We start from the raw sequence: 23645 nt of genomic DNA, 5'->3' as shown, positions 1-23645 counted from the left end.
TGTTCTGTCCTGATCCTAGAGCCAGCAGTCCTCAAAATAACCTCATGGGTGCCAGTGAGACTGGGCTGCTTTCAGGGATGCATAAGATGGTATGCATAAGGCTCAGCAAGATGTGGGTTTTGGTGTACACAATGTACCAAAGATTAAGTAAAATCTTCTCATAAGGGTCCATGCGAGCCCTTTTGACATAATAAGCAACCAAGCACACCCAGGACACATGGACAGTGGGGCTGTGCACCCGAGATGTGGGTGACTCAGACTGAAGGCCCCATCAGAAGCAGTAAACTTGACAGCCTTTTGCTCTTATTCCCTATGGGGAATTGGCAGGTTCCCATCCCAAGCTAAAATTCCACCCTGGATCTCGGGTGCTTCCACAAACATGGAAAACTTTGGGATATCTGCTTAGATTTTGTTTGAGGTCTACAGTTCCAGTATCGACCACAGGAGGCTAGAAGAGGATCCTTTGCCCCTGCATGGGAGACAGCCCATAGCAAAGCCTCCTTGTTTCCCTGACCTGAGCAGTGAGTTTACTCTGCACTGCAGCAGCAAGAACTGGCAAAGGTAAGAGTATTCCTGTAACTTTTGCAAAGTCAGAAAGAAGATGCAAACTGCATTAGAGCTCAGCCATGTAAAAGCTAACATAGCAGTGTGAAATGGGGAGAGCTGGAGCGGGATTTGGAGCAGTGGGAGAGAAGCCATGGATGAGGTGGGCACACAAAATGCAAGGAGAGGTGAAGTCAGAGATTGACCCCAGCAGCTGGGGGAAAAGGGGCACATGAAATTTTTCAGCATAGATATTTCATGCATAGAAGGCTGAATTACCTTACATTTTCATGCTTGCGTGAGGAATACAGGATTTTTTTTTTATATATACTGGGTTTTATTTTTTTTTTATTTGGAATGCTCTGTTCAGCATCCTGATATTTGCACTTTTGGGATTGCCTCATGTAGTGATACACAGCCTGAATTTCTTTTTCTTTTTCTTTTTTTTTTTTTTTTGCAAAGAATGGTTTTGAAAAATATCAGTGCCTTCTTGTTAGAGAAAACACCACATTCTATTACTCAAATGGCAAGAATAATAAAATATGGGACACATGGTCAGTGCCATGTGTTGCCTAATGGGTATGTGTCAAGCCTGGCAAGCATTTGCTGAAGGAAAGCAAAGGATCCAGAAGAACTTCTCAAGTGCCACCAATGGGCTGCAGGCTGGACCTGCTAGTACTATAAAGCTTTTTTCTTAGTTCGCCAGTGATATTTTCTTTTTATAAAACCTACAAATTACACTATCAGTTCTGAATACTTGTAAAATTATCTTGTCAAAAAAAGGAGTCTGAACCCACCATTTTCTGGGTTTCTGCATGTTAGTACCTTCCTCATTGTTTTAGCATTCATGTCTACTGAAATCTCTCCATCTGCATCATGTTTATGCTGGAGGATGGTTATCAGTATCATGTTTTCTAGTAAATCAGCTTCATAACAAGAAATACGAACGTGACTCTGGGCAGCCTTCCAAATATGCTGTTAGTTTATCAACATCATTCTTATACTAAGGAGTGCCTGAGACTAAGTCAAATGTATTTTTAGTAAGACTGTTGCAGGAAATTCATCCATTTCCTGATCTGTGACTTTACCAGGTAGTGGGTTACCCGCATTTCCAATAGCATCTCCATTTGCTCTGGTTGGTACTGTTTCTGATAAGTTGCCTCTGGATAGCAGACCTTTGCACATGCAATCCAAGCCCATACCAGTTTACAATTTCTATTACATCACATTTAGTGAAAGGAGCTTCTGCGAAATTTTTCTCAGCATTGCAGCTTCCCAAACAAACCTCTGCTGTAATAAATTTTATGACTGTTCTTACAAAAATAAATTTAACTCAGAAAATACCATGGAAATTGTCTCCCCGCCTTACAGGTTTTTGGTTCACAGCAAGCTCTTCTAAACTTTCCCATGCAACCTACTTAGTGCAGGAACAAGTAAGTAAAAATACCATCTTTCTGAAGAAGGCATAGTCCCACCTCTGGTGTAACTGCTGAAACCCCAATAGCTTCAGATACCTCCAAAAGGTTGCTGTAGACAAGGGCTTTTTAAATCATTATAGCTATAGTCCTAATTGTAGCCCTACAGACTTAGCCCTACATAGCCCTATATATGTGGCCCAAATTGCACTGGTCTTTTATAACAAAGCCTGCACATCTGATGACACAGAACTGGCAGTCACAACGTCATCCAACTATGAAAATACAAGATATAAAAGTGACATATCCTACAAATCACATCCTTGACTCTCTGAAGCATTCTACCAAAAAAAAAAAAAGTGTCCCAGATCTGAAATTTTTCAGTATCTTCATTAATGGACTGGATTACAGAACCGAATATGTTGACTAAATGTGCAGGCAATACTAAACTGGGAGGGACTGGGCTGGAATTCAGAGCTTTGCAAATTTGGGGGAAGGGTCTGAAAAAAGCAGGATACGATTCTGAAAGCCCAAGTGCAAATTTCTCTGGTAACGCTAACTGCAAGTGAAAGAATGATAAAATGAAGCTAGAAACTGCAGAAAAAGATGTAGTGGCTATGACAACTCACAAGCTAGCATGAGTCAGAGTTATCATTCTGCTGCAAAAAGGAGCCCTTAGCAGGTTGTATAAATAGAACCAACCCTTCTAAGGAATGTGAAATAAACTTTTTATGGTGCTGCTAGTGCCACAGCTGAGCACCATGTGGAGTTTTGAATGGGATCCACCTGGAGAATCCAGGGACAGATGAACAGTGCTCTATAAAACATGGCCATTAAGGAAGAGCTGATTGACTGACAGGTAAGTTTAATTCAAAGCACCACTGCTTACACTGGAGGCCAGAGCTAGCATGCTGGGCCATGCTGTCTGCCCTAGGGCCCACAGTACGACTGCAGGAGTCAATAGCGAGAGCCTAGGGGGTGGCAGCACGATATGGCAAAGGAAATAAAGACCAACTTGTGAAGAAGGGGAAGGGGTGTGTGTATGTACACATGGAGAAATAAGCAGCAGCAAGACTTACTGCAGACTGAGGACCTGCTGATTTAAAGCAGCGATTGGAAATAGCACGATATCCCCGAGTGTAAGCGCACTGCCCAGTGCCCTTCATCATCACAGGTTTTAAAGCATATTTGTCATAAACAGTTTGAGGCTCCGTTGGAGCTAGAAGCATAGGTAAGCACACATTTCAAGGGATCTTTTACTTGCTATTATTCTCAGTACTACCCCACAAGTTTAGTAGCGTGCTTTTTGGCTCCCTTATGGATTGTTACAAAGGCCTCAAACCACTAGCATGGGTCTAAGCCGCACTTCAAAAGGAACAGTTCCCATTTTAGCACATTGCAGCCTATTATTACCTTTCATTTTTGTTCTAACAGGCAGATTTCATACTGCATGACAGTGTTAACAAAAAAGCAAAACTTTCCTCTTTCTCCATAGATAAATTTAGGAGACACATATGCTTCATAAAAGTACCAGAATTTCACTGGTAGCAGTCAAGTGCTTTGCAATTTGATCAAAAGAAAAAGAGGCAAGCCTAATTTAAGACAGCTACTATAGTTATAATGGCCAAATCCTCATCTGTCAGCTAAGGACTACACTTCGGTCCTGGAAAACCCATTATAATGTTGTTCATTGTTACAATACCTTCTGCTTTTTCTTTTTTAAATTGTAGTAATACACTAGTGTTCCCTAATGGTGGTTTGGTCATTGTTCCCTATAAGTTTTCACAAAATCCTCATTAGTGTCAGGAGTGCTGGAGTCCATATTATCTTCTATGCAAACTGGAAAGCTTGCATATAGCAAGCATCTCCTTCCCTGCTCTTTATCATGAACTCCATGACTGCTGGACTCAGCTTAGTAATTTCACAGTTACAAGTCCTCTCTTTCCTGCCTACACTGAGCTTAAAAGGGCTTTTACGAATATATCACTTAAAGCAAATTATTGCTTCTTTCTTTTTGTTCTGAGGGGTTTGGTTGAGCATTTCCCATGCTATTCCTTCCCTTCCATAATTTCTGCATGAAGTCACTACAGACGGCCCCCATTTCTATACCATCCCCTCAGCCAGATTAAATACATTATGCTAGGTATTTACTTCTTCAGGATGTTCTTCCACCTTTCTTTCACAGCTGTGACTTCTGGTACAGTAACAGCTCATGGTTTTCTATTTGTAGCACCAAGACTGTATATTACCTGCAGCACACAACAGCAGTGTTACATTTCTCTTCAGTGAGATAGGGAAAAAAGACATACATACATTTATACATATTTATTGTGTCTTTTTAAAAAGTAGCATTTGCAGTTACTTTTAAGCATTCACCTCTCTTCTGCTTCAAATGTGCACTTATTGAGAGAAACATCTACTGGCTTCCAAGTCCAAGATTAACACCAATAACAATACATGCCAGAATCAAGCTTCATTGCTTGTTGGCAGCTCCTGTCATGAAAATGTTATACAGTAAGAAGAGTGTAGAAAAGGTCTGTGTTAATCATTCAGCAATAGCCTGGGGCTGGATTAGCGTGACCATACCATCTTCTTGAGTTGAAGCACAACACAACTTTCCTGAAAATCGAAGCTCACATAGTAACTTTCTTCCTTTTGCATCCAGTCGCTGGACAAGGCAGTTGGTATTTCTACAGTAGCTTCTTTAGTTGATAAGATTTCCCCATCATCTACAGGAAAACACTTGCTGTAGAACTTTATATTTAGAAATGTCTTTTCTTCATGTAACAGCAAGAAAATACTTGAAGTCTGACATGTAATTAAGGGAACAAACCAAATTTCATCCTCGGATAAACATACGTAACTACTATAGATTTCAATCTAACCCACGCACAATGTTTTACACGTACTACAAATAGAAACAGAAGGTATCAGCAAAAGACTATTCTTACATTGTTTCAAATTAATTTGCAACTATACAATTTTAACTGTAATAGAAAAAGGGAAAGGAATATAACAGAACAGGTATGAAGAGAAATATTTTCCAAACTTTTATTTGTGCACATTCATCAGGTGAAAAAGGTAACTTTTACAGCTTCTTTGGTGCCCAATATTCAGCATACAAAAATGTAAAAGACTATTCACAAATAAAACACAAGCTCAAACTAAAAAAAAAAAAATAATTATGTTTTAAAGGTAGTGCACATCGTGACAGCTTTGCTTATGAATACACAGAAATTACTGCAAAAATAAATAGAATGTCTTTTTAAAAGCAGCAATTTCATATCTTGTAAACTTCCGTTTTTACAATACAGCACTGTTAAGAGTAAAATCCAAAAGAACTGGAGTTTATACTGTGGCCACGAGCAAGTAAAAGAGTCTGTATTCCCCTGCTATGGTTGGTCCAGTTTTCCTTTTTGCTTTTAGTCCAATGTGCAGCAGTCTTTAAAGGTGCTTGGTTAGGGAACCTAACCATCAAGTGGTGATTTATAAAATTTATTTCCTGCTTTCAAACACGAATGGGTAAATCTGTTCCACAGCACTGGCAACAGCCTTTACGTTTGGCCCTGAGACATATTTAAAAAAAAAACAACAAAGCAGTAGGGAGAGAAAAGTCAGGGAATCAGAAATTAAAACAATCATAATATCTGTAAAATAGCCTTGATATTTTTAATTACCACAACCTTATACTGTAGACAACAATAATTTCTCCCTCATTTCTCCCAATTTAATGTGGTGTTCCTCTGACCGCTTTCACTTAGAAGAGAGTCTCACATGAAATCTGCAAGATGTTCTACAATGGTCAATGGCTGGACTACAAATAATACTGTCATTTAATTTTGTAATAGCTTTTTTGATTTACTGGCTTAAGCAGCCCAGAGAAGGCAGCAAAGGCAAAAGAAATTATTTTACTTATGCTAGTCTTCTAGGAATTTGTATTACTCCAAGCCTAGCCACTTTTATCTCTTGTTTTAAAAAACTACCAACAAAAACTACCACTACATAATACTGGATTTAACCCACGCATGTTTCAAGCAAGTTTATATTTGAAAATTATGGTCTATTACTTCCTGGATTTTGCAAACAGCCCCACCACTGATCTCAGGTCAAAACCTGCAAGCCAGGAAATGGTTACTGTCTCAGGATGAAGCATATGAAGATTAACTATCATGATCTATGAGCATTTGGGGAAAGAAGAAAAATGAGCTAGTGATGCTTTCCAACAGTACTAGATCATAATGCAATGAACAATTACAACTGCAAATAAGCAAGCAGTAACAGCCAGAAGAAATCCATTCTGGACAGAAGTCTGGTGATGCTGATGAATGAAATCAGCAATTTCTCATGTGCTTTGATGATTGTGAACTCAGGGTTTTTTAACCTCGTTTTAGACTTCAAAAGTTTCTTCCAAGTATTGAGAACTGTTCAAAATGGTTCCCCAAAATCATGAATAACAAGTCAGAACTTACTTATCTAAGTAATTATGGAAATATTGTCTAAATTTACATGCTCAGTCAGAAAGAAAATGGAATGGAATAGGATTCTTTCTGTATTTTCAAACTTCTCAAGTTAAGCACTCACCTAAAACAAGCCTGGTGAATGGTTACCTGCCTTCTGGGCAGATACTGCACCTTCCTTAAATTTGTTTGCTATTATAGAAATGCAATTTATAGAGGAAGCCATCAGAAAGTGGCTGCAGGAGTAGGCAAACAGTTCTTGTAAAAAAAAAAAAAGCTACTCTCTAGGTTTTAAGACATGTAAAAACTGGATCGTCATTGCAGGGAGGGTAACAGAAGGAAAAAAAACCCCACCAAACCAAAATGAAATCCCAAAACAACCCTCTCATCACTCATTTTAGAGGAAAAATTAATACTACTTCTTATTACATATAATTTCTTTTTCTTTTCTTTTTTTAATGTAACTCTTAAATATTTTTATACTTGTTCCATTAAAAAACCCACGTTCCTGGTTTTTTTAATAGCATTTCTAATTATGTATCTCAAGAGTTAGTGGCATGACAAATACTATGACTACAGAAACATGAATGGTCAAAAGGAAGCTCATCTGAATGTACTTGAGAGGGAGTACAGCAAGGCTGAAAAGTAATTTAAAACATTTTTAGAACAAGAAGGGTAAGACCGTGCACATTTTTTCCCCTAGAAGGCAGGCCTAGGCAAAACAGAAGCCTTAAAACCCAACTGAGATATTTCAAACTCACTCTAACAAGTAGATCAGAAGGAAGTAAAACTTTGATGTTTACCATATTTGCCTTAATATTAGAATGAGCAATTCTGTAAATATGAAAGTGATTTTGTCCCCTCTACAGAGTAATAATAATCTTACAGGAAGGCTAAATCTTGTTAGGAGGATGGCAAGACACACTGAAAGCCTTTTATTACTGCAGTGATGCTCAAGCTTCTTACGTATTTTAAATTTAGTTTCCAGTTTTGGCTAGACCAGTTGCTCTGTTCAGAACATTTACTGTTATCTTGAAATCCTTTTTAGCCCTATATTTTCAGATTACCAAACATGGAGTTTGTCTTCTTTAAAAAACACTTCTGATATTTTGTGAAAAATGTTCCCCATAAAACCTAGGTATTTGTTAATTAAGGAAGATCTGGAAGTAAAAATCCCTACCCAACTTCAGAATCAGTAGCTGAGCTCTAACAACTGCAAGACAATTCCCGCTTATGTGATATAAAGTGATGGTTTTAGTTCTGTGTCATTTTAACAAGTATGCTCTCAAAAACCTGGCTTCTCGCATTTGGAAACCTGTGGTGGACACCTCACAAGCAAACATAACAAAAAATGGAAAATAAAAATTAGCAAAAGAGGAAAAAACATAGCATGGCGTCTCCAAGACCCAGGACAATGACATCTCTGATTAGATCGGAAAAATCACTGATGCCTGTGATTCAGGTGGTGGTTCTCTCTCAGTTGAGCTTTAACAGAAGAGAACACAAGTCTCAAGAACTGCAAGTATTGGTCAACTTCAGTTATGACAAAATGCTATCCTATCCTATACATTTCCATAAATCTCCAGTTTGGAAGCAAGTATTTATGAAAGGGATGTTAATGCTACGTGCAGTGTAGTTCACAACACTATGAAGATGAAAAAAAGGAAGAAAATTAATATATTTAGGCAAATAATACCTGCATTCTCTAGTCCTATCTCAATTCTGGTTTTATAAAAAAAATAGACTACATACATTCAATCAAAGTAATTTTTGAGCCTACCAATAGTAACACTTCCTCTACAACTCTTCTGGCTCTTCCACTAAAAAACAAACTAGATGCCAGCACTGGGAAACAAAATGCCTTCACAATATCTTCTGACTGTTTTAAATGTCTTCCTTTCCTAAACCTACTAGCCCTGAAGTTAAATATTCCCAACAAGTTAAGTATTTATTTTTGACATCAAAATACCTGTAACTGTGATACTGCCTGTGGAAAAAATCTGTAAGGTAGCTCTGAGAGTTTTTATTCTGTAACACACGGCAGGATGAAGTTCTGGTTCATAACTAGAAAACAAAATAAAAGGTAAAAAAGATAGATCTAAAACTGGAAAAGAAAAGCTTAAGAAGCATACAAAGACAACAATTCTTTAAAAATCCCACCGTACCTCGCATGAGGTCTGTTATTCTTCGTAAATTCTGGCAATCTGATCTCAAAGGGCATGTTACACACTGCTAAAACATTCACAACTTTAAAATCTGTGAAAATAACCTTTTCAAAAGAGAGGAAAAGAGATATTAGAAATTCAGTTTCCAGCAAGGCAGATATATGGGTAGCAAAAATAAATTTAGAAGAATACTAATCAGAATATTTTGATGAGATTTCAAAAAAAACCCCTTCTGACTGATGCATTTCTTATAGGAATCTAAACAATGCTTAATGGACTCAATCTCTTGCTTTATCCTTCTATGGTACGGTAACCATTGAACTAGGTACTTCACTGTTGTATTATATGGTTATAATACAGTTTAAGAATGAGACACAGAAACGACTCACATTGCTGTACTAAACACCTCCAAACTGAAAATCAACTAAATTAAGCAGCTCATTGAACACCAAAATAAACAGAGAAAAAGCTTAAAATTAATTGTTACAAAAATCTTACACAACCTGAAAGCTTCTTTAATGCCTTGTCATTATACACCATTTTTATTAAAGCGAAGCATATGAATAAAAGTGAAAATGGCTTTGTTTCAAATCTCCATTGGCCAGTATGGCAAGCTGTTCGTCTACTCTGTTACTTTCCAAAACCCAGCTCAAACTACTGGCTTTCAGTTATTTTTTACCACAGCCATTCTAGATGACAATAAAATAGTCAACAGACAATTCCTAAACAAACAAATGCACTGCTGAGAAGTCAGTGTTGCCAGCATCACTGAAGAAACTTTTGTTCATTTACCAAGGTTGCCTAAGCTTAAAATGCCCATTCCTCAATCAATACTTTTTAGAAGGACTTGCCAGTAGAAACAACTTATCCTTATAAAAAGTCAACTATCGATTTAATCTTGAAAATACACTGCACTTAAAATTGCTTATAAAACTTGGTGCATTCCCCCTGGAAGCACTGTTCACCTCACTAATTTAATGTTCCATTCCAACTTTAAGAGGCTGGGTCTAATGTATGCATTTGTAACAGTAAGCGTGTCTAACTTCTGCTTGGGTCTGATGCAGCATTACTGACATCGTCTGTCACCACTGCCTTTATGTACTACAATCAAAGGGAGCCTCTCTCTGCCAAAGGACAGCCACTGTGTCTAATTGTCTGTGGGTAAACAGCGCAACTGACTACCAGGAAGTTTTAGATTATTAAAATGTGTCATTTTAAGCCATTCACTTTGTTGTTTCATTGCTATGAAATGCAAGTGGTGTTTTTGACTGGTAACGTTAACCCAAACCCAGAAAACAGAAGGGTGTCACGTCACAAGTATTTTATTTGGCTTATTTCCTGCTGTGCAACCTGACAGCACAGAAGTGCTTTTTCTCCCCTCTTCCAATTAAAGAACCTCAAATCTGCCCTTAACAAGATGAGCTCGTATCTGTTATTCCATCAGAAATGAGGGAAAATTATGTTCAAATGACAGGCTTATATTCTTCAGCACTCCCTCCAAATAAATCTTTCAAGATATTGTAAATTCTATCCAATTCTGTCTATTCCATCTGTGAGTGGTTAATCTATTAAACAAATTTTGTTGTTCATTAGCCAGTGAAGAAGCATTACTCTAGGGCACCAAATGGAACTGAAATCCACAAAATAAAACTGCTTGTCTTTAACCAGCATCTGGAAAATGTATGCTGACACAAAAAGGGCATCCCAGTATGTGAGGTTCAGGCTGATGTTTGGAAAAAACAAGAAGTGTACTGAAGAAGGGAAATTGCCATTGAAGCCATAACAGAGCAGCGCGATCGGATGTAAGCTGGGTAGTTTCTCCTTTCTGAGGCTCTTGATCTCTAGTGTGCATATGTGATAACACTGCCTTGCTTGCACCCTCCGCCTCAAAGGGAACAAACCCCAGAGATAAAAACAGTCTACCAGCTCAGGGGGAGCACACATCCAGTGTTGTAGTACCTCATGTTGTGTCTAAGTTGATAAAAAAGGCTTGCTTATCAAAATTATCCACACAAAAAGCCTACATGACTGCAAGGGTATAAAATCTTGACTCAGAGCGCGCTTGATGGAACTCCCCCTCAGCTGGCCTGAGATTCCCTACCATCATCACACTGTGCCTTCCCTGAGCAGGTCATATGTCTTATTTACTTTCTTCCACTTGTAGCTTACTATGATGTTTTAATCAACTCTGTAGTCTATTTTTCCTACCTTTCTGTGTGTTGCTTATTATAATACTATCAAGGGTGATCAACATATGATCACTGCCTCCATTATATTGAGTGGTAGTGGTTTGCTTGTGAGCACTGGTTTATGGTGTTTATTAAAGTAATCATATGAATCACACTGTGAGTCCTAGTGTTTGTTTGTACCACTCAGGCCCATAACTGGTGAACCAGATTCCCCACTCTGAGTGGTGGGCAGGAAGTCTATCATTGGGTCACAACAGGAGTGGGAAGTCTGTCAGGTCACAACAAAGTGAAAACATGTTCACTGCTAAATTGTTACATTCCCTCATTTTTGTTTCTTTCTGAAAAGTGGTCTACCAGCATTGCTTGAGTCATACAAGTTCTTTTTCATTAGAATTACCTGAAAACCTAGTTTCTGTAGACTACGAGCTAATCGTCTGGCACCAAATTTAGCTTCTTCTTCACTATAGAGAAAGAAAAGAATCTAGCATTAAAAGAAATGAAGCATATATCTGAGTGCACACATACCACAATAGCTACTTAGACTACAAAATGAACAGTTGTATCATGTAGTACATGAACCGTGATCACATGAACAGTCTTCATTTTATCCTACTGTACATGCTACATTTTAACTATCTAGATATTCAAATGGGAGTCCTTTATGCCCCATTTAAAGCATATCTTGGCACTTGGCTCCACCTGAAGTGGGAGATGTATTAGATTATACTAAATACCCTTACAATACAAATACGATCACAGGTAGCCTGGATTTAACATACTGAACAATCATCTCCCATACAGAAAGTATGCAAAATTACTGTTGTACCTTATCCTTACTCCACAATACAAACATATCTTAAAGGAATTTAGCTGTTGAGTTTAGTGAGTCTCAGATGTACCCGAGCTGATAGTCTGCTTTTGCTTCTTTCCACTCCCTCAACATCGCACAACTTGATCAAATTCAGGTGGGTTTTTGTGAAAGAACAAGAGATATCCCTCAAAAAAGGTCATTCCTTCCCAAGTTTCAAGTTCTGGCTAAAAGCACAGAAATCTTGAAGAGCTCTCAAACGAAATCTCTAGGATTTTCTTCATAAAGTAGTCTTCTCTGTTTCTCTCCCATAAGGCTGAGCTAATGTTGCTTAAGATTTCAACTCAGACTGAAATAGCCACTTCACAGAGAAAACTTCCTCCCAGATACACAGCTTGGCAAAGATCTGTGTGTGATCCAGTGTGAGTGAATCTTAATAGTGGCAAATACTGCCTCTTGCCATCTTAATTTACAACATTGTATTTTAAAATACACAAGAACTTAGAGCTAGAGAAAGAATCTTCATGAACTCACCTTGTGGCTCCTGTGCAAATAACTTTTCCTGAGGACCAAATTGTGGCCGTAATCCTAGGTTTCCTAAGCTTCATTAATACTTTCTAAAAAGAGAAATAGAAGTGTAATATTGGGAATTAGTGGTAGTTAGTTTCATACTGGGGGAAAAAAAAATCAACTGCTATAGACAAGCTGACTGTTACACTAGTTCTTTCTTTTTGATAGCCTTGAATTGTTCCTTCATCTCTTTCAGTAATTAAAAAAAACCTAGCTCCCAAGAAGATCAAAATAAGCATGGAATATCGCAGCTAGTGATTCAGTGTTCACAAAATTGATTAAATGAAGGTATTTTCTTCTGAATAAAAAGCTGCAAGCCATGAGCATTGCGCTAATTTTTTATTACAGTGACTCCCACATTACTGACTCCTTATCAGGATATATTTTCTTGACAAAACCATCAAATTTTGAGAGGCAAAATGGACTCTGAGGTGTAAGAGGTCTCAACACATACCTTATTCCCAATATTCACCTCACTAGCTACAGTCTTCTGAGACAGTATTTACCCACTCCCCTTAATGTGCATTTAGTGTATGACAGACTAAATGCCTGTCAAGACAGAAATACAGAAATAAAACTATGCTTTTCTTTATCCACCCTACAGAGATATTGATGCCTAGCTTAAGAAACATTTGTAAAAACAGGTATTTGAGGTATGTTGGATCTCTTACCCCAACATCACGCTTGTATATCACATTTGCTCCTTCTAATGCGATCTTCCTCAAGTTTAAATGACATCTTGTTCTAAAAACACACACTACATTTGTGATTAAAATGTCCAATGCAACATCACTGTCCGCATCCATTGGGGTGATTTACAACTCAATTTCCCACCAGCTCACCATGAAGATCACATCCTGAGAAACAAAAATAACAAAATTAAACATACCAGCAGAAAATTGCCTATTAATACCACTGTATACATCCGGCCCTTAAATGAGACAAGAAGCAGAAGTGACTACACTCTGACTCATTTAAGTTAACTTTGTGTGGGGAGGGGGAGTGTCTGCATCCTGTATGCTAGAAAATACGTTACTTGTTTGAAGACATGCTGCCAGACTTAACAGAAATAGTGTATATACACACATGCACATATGTATATATGTGTAATATATATGCCAGTTAAATATGTTACAACTCTCTACTGACTATATTAGGACACAGTAAAGATTACTGAAACTTCTTCCATAGCCCCAGTGGATAATCTTTCCTCAGCTCATTTGAGGATGTCATTAGACACCTCAGGAAAAAGCACTTCTCTGACTGCTGAAGTTGATAATTCTGAACAGCTTCACATTTCTGTTGGAATGGACGAGCCTGCTGAATAACTCCGAACTAACACAGGTTACACAAACTGCAGCCTGTAGACAGCCTGCTACTACAGCTTTCCCATCTTCATCCAGCACTCTTGGCCTATCTCTCCCAGTATAATACCATAACAGAAACTATACAGAATGTCCTGGTGGCAGCAACAGCCTGGGCTGAGTCGCAGTGGCCTCTCACCCCCTTCTGCACCGCCCACAGGAACTGCAGAGAACGAACAAATTCTACATTCAGAATAAAATTGAGTGTTGCTGAGGAAAAGCATGAGTAACTGAAGGCACAGGATGCCCACCCCATGCCCGCGCAGCAAACTAAGGCAGCCAGGAAGCATCCAATCTGCCTGTGCACTGTGAAGGTGACATTCCTAACACACACTTCAAGAGGGGGAGGAGGATCATAAGACGGGGGGAGTTGGGCTACCGCTCAACCCAGCCTGAAACTCCCTGACATCTCTTCTGGGAGCATACCAAAGCCAAGACAGCAGACATTTCAAGTCTCAGGTGAAGCATTTGGGGAGAGGGGAAAAGAGCAAGAACACTGGTATATAGTGAAAAGGATTTACATCAAAATACTGTAGGTCACTACGGAATTTTTCTTTGTAGAAGAATGTAAAAATCTTACATTTAACTCCAGAAGTAGCTTAAGTAGAATACAGCCTGAGATAGAGGCAATATTATCTCAATCCATTCATCTAAAATTTTAGCAGTATTTCATCCAAAATGAACACAACAGAAAGCAAAGAGCAAAAGCAAAGAGAAATAGTCAAATATATGAAATGCTTTACATGGTCACTGCCATGGAAGAAGCAGAAGACCATGCATCGAGAACTACCATATACATATCTAACACACGGTAACACATTTATATCACTTTATATGTTTTGGCCTTACATTCTGTATCAGAAATCTTCAAAATACAAAATTAACATTACCAGTATTTTCATCTAACTGTGATGAAACATCATGCCATAGCCTCTAATCCAGAGCTCACTCAAGGTGCATATTTGACTACAACTTACTGACAATAGAGAAGTAATAAACTACGAAGCAGATGTGCATGATGTACTGGGTCAACTGCTGTGATGGTTGCTGTTTCTACTGTGCGGATTGTTCATGGCTGAAAGACTTATTCTGTAGTTGTTGGCTTGTCCAATATGAGAAAAGGCAAGATGGGTGATAACACAGAAAAGAGATGAAGAAACAGCAAGAGAAAACCAGAAAAACCAAAGGATGTGTGTGTGGGATGGGAGGAGGGGGAAGGGAAGCAGGGAATGATGAGAACAAACAGTAACTAATCAGCATTCCCGGATCCTTTTTTTTTTTTTTTTTTTAAACACCAAAAATTATATGAATCCTCAAAGTTAGAAATGACTTATCCCATCTGGTTTTGACGGACTACTACAGATTGGGTTAGTAATTTATGGCACCATATCCAAAGATAGCACATATGCAGATTTTGAATGGCATGCATACAGGCAGGGCCAGCTCAGAGCAAGGAGGTGGAAGCTGTGGCATCTTCAGACAGGCATTTGTTTTCCACCCTGGCTCCAACTCCTGGCTCTCGCCAAGTTCACTTACTGGAACCCAGGAACTATTGCCATGTAAGAAAACAAGATACCTCTAATCAGCAGCGTTGACCAATTATCAGCAAGTGTTTACTGGGAAACTCAATCTCTACATTCTGAAAGAATACCAGTGTCGTGCATAACGGCCTTGAAAGGTTGCTAACCTCTAAGCAAACCATAACACTGTACAATAACATCCCCATAAAACCCTGATGGCTTGTCTTAAGCAAATCTAAGGAGAAAAGTCATGTGTTCATTCAGAACAAAGGAAAAAGTGGTTGAAAGAAGAAAAATACAATTTAAAAGGAAGAGATCTATCATTAAAGGGGGATCTAGAGGAAAAAAGAACATTAATATGCTGTGGAGCTGTCAGTAAGGATGTTTTCAGCAATTATGGTGTATTCTGGTTAGAGGTACAATCTACTCACGTAGATTTTAATGGGAGAAAAACTATACAATATTACAGTAGTCCCCATTTTCATTAGCCATGTTCTGAAAGTTCAAGAAAATTCTGAAAGTTTCTGAAAGAAAATTCCCAGATATTTAGGGAGGTGCTTTTTAATCTGAAATTTCGTTTGAACTGTAGCTAATATTCTAGACTATTTTGTGACATTCAGTTAAAAGGGGACATAATTTGTTATAGAAGTAGTATCTGACTTCAGCATAAAAATACTGAAAACTGCCTTTTTTCTGCTTTAATGTTACTTGATCTAACAGAAACATGTTAAACTTTTCACTCAAATATCGAACATTTCAAATATTAATCACCAAGTTTCTCATTCATATTGAGAAAACTCTTTATTTGCTGCTGTTAAATACCACCTGTGTTCTTTGAAAACCTGAATCATAAGTGTCAACAATTCTGAATACATCCATTCCCATTCAGTGTATAAATACAATGTTAACCTCTTACAATGCATGGTTTAGAAATAGCAGCTAAACCAAACTGTTTCTAGACTTGGATGCTTCTGTCCAAGCAGTAAACATAACCTGTTACAACCTCTCTCTGCCTTAAGTGTTCATTTGAATGTCACACACTGTACTGACAACAAAGAAGAAAATCTAGAGAAAAGACGTCCTGCTACCTTTCTTTAGAAAGTCTCGAAGAAACCCAAATAGGAACCATATGAACAAAAGCAAGATAAACATTTTTAAAAAATAGTAATATATCCACTATATAAAAAAAATCTGAAGAACATGTTTATAAAAAAAGTGTAACAATGTTCTCTCTAAAAAATTATATATATATATATATATAAAAGAAGAAAGATAGATGTCGTTATTTATACATCTTTCCAGTTGCATGGTTAGCTGGAACACAGAAGTCCTAAAAACCACTTGGATTCTCCTCTTTCCCAGTTTTGTCTTGTCTTCTGTGCTATTGATACACACCGCTGTATCCCTGCTGCATAGCCCTGACCCCATTACATTATTTCACAAAAAACTGAATTTCTCCATTTCTGTCTCCTATCTGCAAAATGGGGAAAATAATGCTCCCATGCTTTTACAAATATGTTTTGAGATCAAGCAACAGCCTTACATATAAGCCCATTACTATTCCATATTTATGCAGTTACACTTGCAGAACAGAGGGACTAAGTAGAAACCAAACATCTGGTTCTTCCCAGTTCTGCATTTGCAAATGCCTAAGTTGATTTTATTGACCCCAGCTTAGGTTTTGTTGGTTAATTTTGCCCAAAGGTTCTCTCATCTGAACCTTAGAATTCTGGCAGCTTAAATCTCATTCCTAAAATTATATTTTACCAGTTAATGCTAATTAAATAATAGGCTAAAATTGAAAATAAAATCATTTACTTGTCTATACGTGCAGCATTTCTTTTGAATTATGTACTTCATTCAGCTTTCTCCAGCACCAAGAAACTAGCCAAATTTGATTTCAAATTCTCTTGCACCAGTGTAACACAATCTACCCCGGCACAGAAAGAAACCTTAAATATATCTCTGCAAAAGTTTGTATTTTATTTAAAAAGGAAAACTTAAAAGTTTATTCTTTCTTTTCAACATAGATTTCAGGGATACATCTGGAATATTACCCTAAGAAATAAAAAAAAGAGGTGGGGGAAGTGGATAGGCAAAGCATGATAATGCACATAAAAAAAAAACAACAACAAAAGCTAACTCAAGGATATTTGACACTGTAAAGTAATATATTCTACACTGAAAACAGAGAAATTCCCAGAATAAGAAATACTTGGGAGGAAGGAATGAGCACTTAAGTTCTTAAACAAAGAATTACCCATACATCCCCTGTTAGGCCCACAACCCTATTTTACATACCATATAAACAATTATGAAGACAAACACCCTGCACTGAAATCTTACAATCTTCAAAAAGTTCCAAAACAAACCAACCACGCCATCATCATCAAAGAGAGAAGAAAGGCACTTGGGACAGGGTATATAAACAAAGTATTATTTTAAGCTTTTGGCTACCTTTGATCCAAGAAACTCAAGAGCTATGAAGGTAGATGGGGGTTATCTAACAATGGTTACGTTAATGTCAGAACTGTTTAATAAACACCTTTTCCACCAGCAGCCTAAGTATAAGCAACTTCTACTGGTTATTTTTAACCTTGCTCCAAAACAGTTCACCAACTGACCAACCTCACAAACAGTTCCAACAGCCCAGCTGAAGGGGTATGTCACTACTGTGCCAGTAAACAATTTGTCAAACTAATGCCTGAAATACATTTCTGAAGAAGTTAACAGGAATCTCCATATGAGAACAGAGAACGCACAAAATAAAACCCATCAGGAACAAGTGAGGAGATTCAATTGCATCCTTCCACTGAAGGTGCCTTTTTTTTTTTTAAGATTTGTGTTCAGCCCCCCAGGAAACAGGTCTATATGAAATGCTGGAAGTGACAGACCTCTGAAATACGCTTGAATTCTCTGATACGATACAGTCACAGTGTCAGGTGACTACCCAGAACTGAGAGCAAACAGCTACTACTTGTCTGTATAGAAAAATCCTCTGGTCTGAACAACTAACTTAGTTAAACACTGAGCTAGCAGGGCATGGTTTTACTTTTTGTTGTCTCTAGTGGCAAGTTAGTTTGTCCCTAAAGAAAAAGCCCATGTTGTAGCTAATATTCTCACCCTTCAAGATTTGCACAGTCATCACTATTTCCTACAGAGCGAAATAAATATATTTTGGAGAAAGAAAGTTTCCAAATAAGAATAAAAGCAGTGTCAAGGTAGTGATTTGTCCAATTAGACCAACATATAGAATGATGAGACCAGCTATACCATAAGCATGTAGACTACAAATGCCCAATCCTGCTGTCAAATCTCTTCCATAAACCTACTGCACCCCCATGGAGCTGGGGTCTTCCAACACAAATACAGCTGCAGGAATAAAGCCAAACAGTTTATAGAACAAGACCAGGAAATGTATTTAAATAATTCATAACAGGCCACTTTCCTCAACTCTTTCTCATTGAAAAGCTCCATTCATATTTAAAGCAAGATTCACTTGCATCCAATTTTGTGCCATCTTTTCCTTATACCATCCAGTAACAGCTGAATGCCAAGCATCAAGCACAAACCTTTAAGTCTTTATGATATATGGAAAATTGTTCTAAGTATGACAGAAGTCAGAACTGACCGGTTAGGTGGCCCTTACAACTTCATAAACATTGTAAGAAAAATAAGTCTGTTTTGCTGTTACAAAGTATTTTAACACAACAGGCAAGGCTCTAGTCCCCCTCCCAGTCAAACATTCACCATCTGCGCATCTCGACTGAGGAAACAGCACCGCTCCTCCTGTTCCCGCTGCTGGGAATCTCACCCAGAGCCCTACACGCACCAGTGTCACACCACTCAGGTTAACAAATAAGTATCTTTTTTCTCCCCCTTTAACCCCAGCCGAAAACTTCTGCGGCCAGCACAGCAGAAACAAAGCGCAAGAAGGCGGCGGCCCAGCCACGCCGCTCCCCCGCCGCTCGGCAGCCCTGGGCTGTGCCTGCGCTTCGGTACCTGGAGCAGCGCCGGCCGCCGCGGCAGGGACGGGGCTGTACAAAGCTCCCGGGGACGAGCACGCCGCTTCGGGACTGGGCCGCGGGGCAGCCCCCCGGGGGAGGCTCGGCAGCTGCCGAGGAACGGGCCGCTGCCCCCCGGGGACGCTCGGTCCCCCTTCCCGGCACGGCGGCCCCTGGAGCGCACCGCCCGCCCCAGGGGGGAACGGCACCGCGGCGGGAGGAGCCGGAGGGGCCGCGGCGAGGCGGGGGAGGCCCCACGCCGCCCCCCTCACCTCAGGCTGAAGGGGACGGCGGGCGAGCGGGGGGCGCGCAGGGGCCCAACGGCCCCCCCCCACCCCCGGCACTACCCGCGTCCCCCAGGGTAGGGGCTGCGGCCGGGCCGGGCCCGCCGACCCGCGGCCCCTCGAGGCGCTGGCGTGGAGGAGGAGGGGGAGGAGGAGGAGGAGCGCGGCCCGTCGGCGGGCGGCAGCCGTTACCGTGCGGGCGGGCGGGCAGCGGCGGGCGGGGCGGCGCGGGGGTGCCGGTTGCTAGGCGCCCCGCCGCTGGCGCCCGGCGGCGTTCCGGGTCCTGGGCCGACTCCCCGCGACAATAAACATTCCCCAGCGCCGCGGGCATAGACGCGGCGCCGGCTAGAGCGGCCACCGGAAGTCGCGACAACGGGCGGGGAGGAACGGGGCCGCGCTAGCGGCGTACTTCCGCTTTCGTCTGCCGCCCCCCGAGGCGCGGCGGGCTGAGGGCAGCGGCACCGCCCTGGGCGGGGAAGGCGGGCGGGCGGCTCCGGGCCGCCCCGCTGTGGCCTAATCGGGCAGTTACCGCGCCGGTCCTCGCTCCCCGGTGCTGGGGCGCGCTTGCCGCCTGGTGTAGTACCGGCGCTGCCTCAGCGGGCCAGGCTGGCGCAGCGAGGCTTTTACCCGCAGCTGTGCCGCGGCTCCCGTCGTGAAACGCCCCTGAGCAGCCGCGTGGCTTCAGCGGTCCCTAGGGAGCTGCCGAGGCCGCCCAGCGGGCAGGGAATTGTTCTGGAGATACTTTTCTGGCCGTGCAGCGGGAGGCCTCGCTGTGGGCCGCTCTGAGAGCCACTGCCTGCCTGCTGCCAGTGGGCCTGTGGTACACAGCTTTTGGCCAGCTGATAGAGGCTTGATCCCAACCGCATCGTCTGAGCACCTTTGCCAACAAACCAGCAGATCTGATCCAGTTTGCAGATCAGATGGTGTGAATGCTCACAGCATGTATTTCTGTGAGGTTACTTGCCCTCAGACCTCTGTAGTTCACTACGCACACATTGATCGCTGGCTTGGCAGCTCCACGTGTGCTCTCTGACCAAACTGTGTGGTCAGTGCTGGTCTTGATGTGATCCAGCAATCATTAGTTGAGACTCAGCAACAACATGCTGCCACTACTGCTGCTGCTGCTGCATAATGTGCATGTTGCACTGCGGCAGGGTTCTGGTCGCTGCCTGTTTTAAATTTAAAGCATTTATAGCAATGTTGTTTGGTACCAAAGGGATAGTCTACAGCAGCAAACTGTGGTATCTTGGTGTGTGAGCGGATTACTGACCTCAAGTGAAACAAAGACAACTGAGAAGCCTCAAATCAAATATTCCCAAGTCCCCTGAGGACTGTGTGTCCCTCAGCATTTTTTTGACATTTTAATGTTAAAATGACTAAAGTAAGACTGCTGCTCTGTACTTTTCCAATATGCAGCTTATTTAATCTTTGCAAAGTGGGCGCATGGGGCATGCTTTGAGGAGAGATGGAAGGGGTCATGGGGACACAGTGGGGGTGGTTGGGATGGCACTGGTTCTGTCTGTCCAGGCCAGTCCTCCAAATTGGGCACTGTCCCACCTATGGTGTTTGTAGGGAGCAGAGTCTATACTGAACTGCCTTTCAGCTACACTTAACATTTTCTCTGGGAAGAGCTGTTTGGTGTGCTTGCCTTGGGAAGCCAGAAACAAATGGGTGTGGCTGCAGTGTGGCCAATTAAGGACCCACCACCCAGATGGAAGAATGAAATAAAGTTGTGAGGTTGACTTTAGATTTATGAAGACACATCAGTCTTTATATGAAAAGTATATATCTCTATAAATATGTATGTATGTTTATATGCATGTAGTGCAGAGTATTCACTGTATTGACAGTTTTCTGAAATTTGGGGTTGTAATTATGTGCTTCCCATGTGTGAAGTGATAGAAGAATAGCTTTAGTTCAAGATATAGGGAACAGTATGAAATTTAAAATTTGAAGTCTTCAGAGTTGGGATGTTCTCCTCTGCTAGATTCAATCTAATCCTTGAAATCCATTACTAGGTTCACTTGTCAAGAATATTCATTTCAGATTCTTGCTTCAAATCAGCTGCAAGTACATGAATGACAGTATTGCTTGTTAAGGCCGGCTTTGCTTCCCTGCTGGCAGGCTGGCTTTGCACCAGCCTGCGGCAGCACTGCCAGCCTGTGGTATCTGACAGAAAAGGATTTACCACCCTCAGGTGAAGATAGTCAAGTGAGGTGACCTTTTCGAAACAGGGATTCTGAATTTAGAGCAACTGTTACAACAGTTGGAACTCTGCACAGATCAGCAGCATTTTCCTGGAGTGTCTTAAGGCTGTTTTAATTCTTTGTGGGCTTCAGCTTAAAGGCTCTGAGTCATTACAATTAACAGTGCCAATGTGGGCTAGACTGTTGCGATGTCTTCTCCCTGACAGTTCTTTCAAGGTTCTATATAGTTGTATCACAAGAGATGCAGATTATTTTTTTTTTCTGAATAACTGATTGCATAGGCAAATTATGAAAAAAGCTTTATAAACCCTGATTTTGCTTGAATTCTGACTGAGCTTCTGTTTTTTTAGTATACTCATAAAGGTCTACGTAAATCTGACACAAAATGCCTTCTAGCAAATACACATCCATTTTCTGTCTTCACACGCTTGCTCTTTTCAGGATATAAGTTTTTCTAGCAGGTGTTCCGCAGAAATGTGCAGTCATCACTGGACATTAAGAAAATTGTTTTTTACTGATAAAGAGATGAACCTTACCATTTTGAAGTTTCGGCTGCTTTTTGGCGTGAGCTTTTCCTGTTTAGACTACAACATGTTTTGAAGATTTCATCTTTAATTATTTATTTGGAAAATCTGCAAATACATGCAAGTAGTTATGATCACATTAACATGGAATGCAAAGAAGGGGATTGGGCACATACCAAATTTGACATGTAAGTTTATCAGCTGTGCCTGCAATTTTATTCCACACCTATATAGTTACATAACTGATTATCCGGTCTTTATGTTCCCCCTCTCCTGGTCTCCATCCCTCTGTGTAATTCAAGTGGCTTCCTTCACTAGTATGACTGAGATGTTAAGGATTTCCCACCTGCACGAACTGTGTCCTCATCTGCCTCTTGCTATTGCTTGTTCTAACTTAGCAGATGCTGTACTGACATCAAACAGGGAAGGCACAGAGGCCACTTCTGACACTGTTACTTCCTTACCATGTGACTTCATTTTCCTACGTGTTTGTTTCTCAGTCCCTAGTTTGGGACGTAAAGAGGAGATGGAGTTATAGGGAGGCTGTTCCCTGTGCTTGGACATTCTGCAGCATGAAATCATGGGCTTCTTGGGACCACCAGCACTAGCACAGTAAAAATAAGGATAACTGAACTTTAGGACACTGCCCATATTTTTTTCCCCTGTAATTACAGCAATGAGAGTGAATGAAGATGCCATTTAATTATGTTGTTAATCAGCTGTAACTGCAAGTTTCTGTAAAAAAAATCACACATCAAACTGAAGCAAATGCTTGGTTATCTGGATTTTCTATTTTTACAGGATTAATTTTCAATTGGATAACATCCAGTGCAAGGTAAACTGTAGTGTAGGGGGCAGAGAAGAAAGCTGGATGGCCCTCTGAGGCAGCCCACAGAGAAGGCTAGATGAAGCGTTTTATGCAGCTGTGTCTTAGAGTACTGTGGGCTCTGTGCAGAAGACTATATTGAAGTATTTGAAGGGGAGGTACCAAGGAGCAACCTGTCTTTCGCACATTCCATAGAAATGATATTGTATGGACTGGTCATCAGCTACATGCGCATGATACAACAGGTTAATTATGAGACATCTCCCAAGCTGGCAGGCAGCAGGGAACAACCGTAAACCTATGGCAGGAGATCAGCCAGGGAGAAATCCTTCGCTCCAGGGCTTGGTTTATCAGGTGAAACTGTAAAGTCAGCTGTGCCTTCTCACACTTTTCTGATGATGTATAGTATGGTAACCCATGCCATTACTGTTAAACTGTTACCTCCCTTCTGTAAGTGGCACTTAAACCAGCTCCACAATAGTAAAAAATCTGTTTAATTTTATAATATATTATTTTATATATTTGTATTTATATACATAATTAATAAATATAGATACTATATAGTATGTAAATATTTACGCCATATTTATCTGTAGTATATATATTACCTAGTGTATATGTATATTTTATGTAATAGATATAGCTAGGTATACTATTTAATAAAATATAAGCCTATGAAGAACATGGTAGTGAAGTACCCCAAAATAAAAGTCAAATGATCAGGGTAAAGTTTTTCTTTAGGATACATTTCTTTACAATAATTTAATAT

General features: G+C 40.4%; 1 protein-coding gene across 3 annotated transcripts; it reads right to left on the bottom strand.

Moving 5' to 3' along the window:
- Window positions 1-4268: 4268 nt before the first annotated feature.
- TBPL1 (TATA-box binding protein like 1) lies at window positions 4269-19701 on the bottom strand. Of its 3 annotated transcripts, none has more exons than XM_055809589.1 (7): window positions 19512-19701; window positions 12819-13004; window positions 12112-12194; window positions 11167-11230; window positions 8581-8684; window positions 8385-8479; window positions 4269-7900 (listed from the first exon to the last, which is right to left on the bottom strand). In XM_055809589.1, exons 2-7 carry the CDS (start codon window positions 12951-12953, stop codon window positions 7857-7859), a joined length of 525 nt encoding a protein of 174 aa, XP_055665564.1. In that variant the 5' UTR covers window positions 12954-13004; window positions 19512-19701; the 3' UTR covers window positions 4269-7856. The 3 variants fall into 3 exon arrangements, with proteins under 3 accessions (XP_055665564.1, XP_055665562.1, XP_055665563.1); XM_055809587.1 differs by having other exon boundaries at window positions 4269-5524; window positions 19512-19699; XM_055809588.1 differs by lacking the exon at window positions 19512-19701 and adding an exon at window positions 19308-19443 and having other exon boundaries at window positions 4269-5524.
- Window positions 19702-23645: the final 3944 nt, after the last annotated feature.

Source organism: Falco peregrinus, chromosome 7 (assembly GCF_023634155.1).
Source record: "Falco peregrinus isolate bFalPer1 chromosome 7, bFalPer1.pri, whole genome shotgun sequence".
NCBI lineage: Eukaryota > Metazoa > Chordata > Aves > Falconiformes > Falconidae > Falco > Falco peregrinus.
Note: the sequence above shows the minus strand (reverse complement) of the source record. Positions and strands in the feature narration are given on the sequence as shown.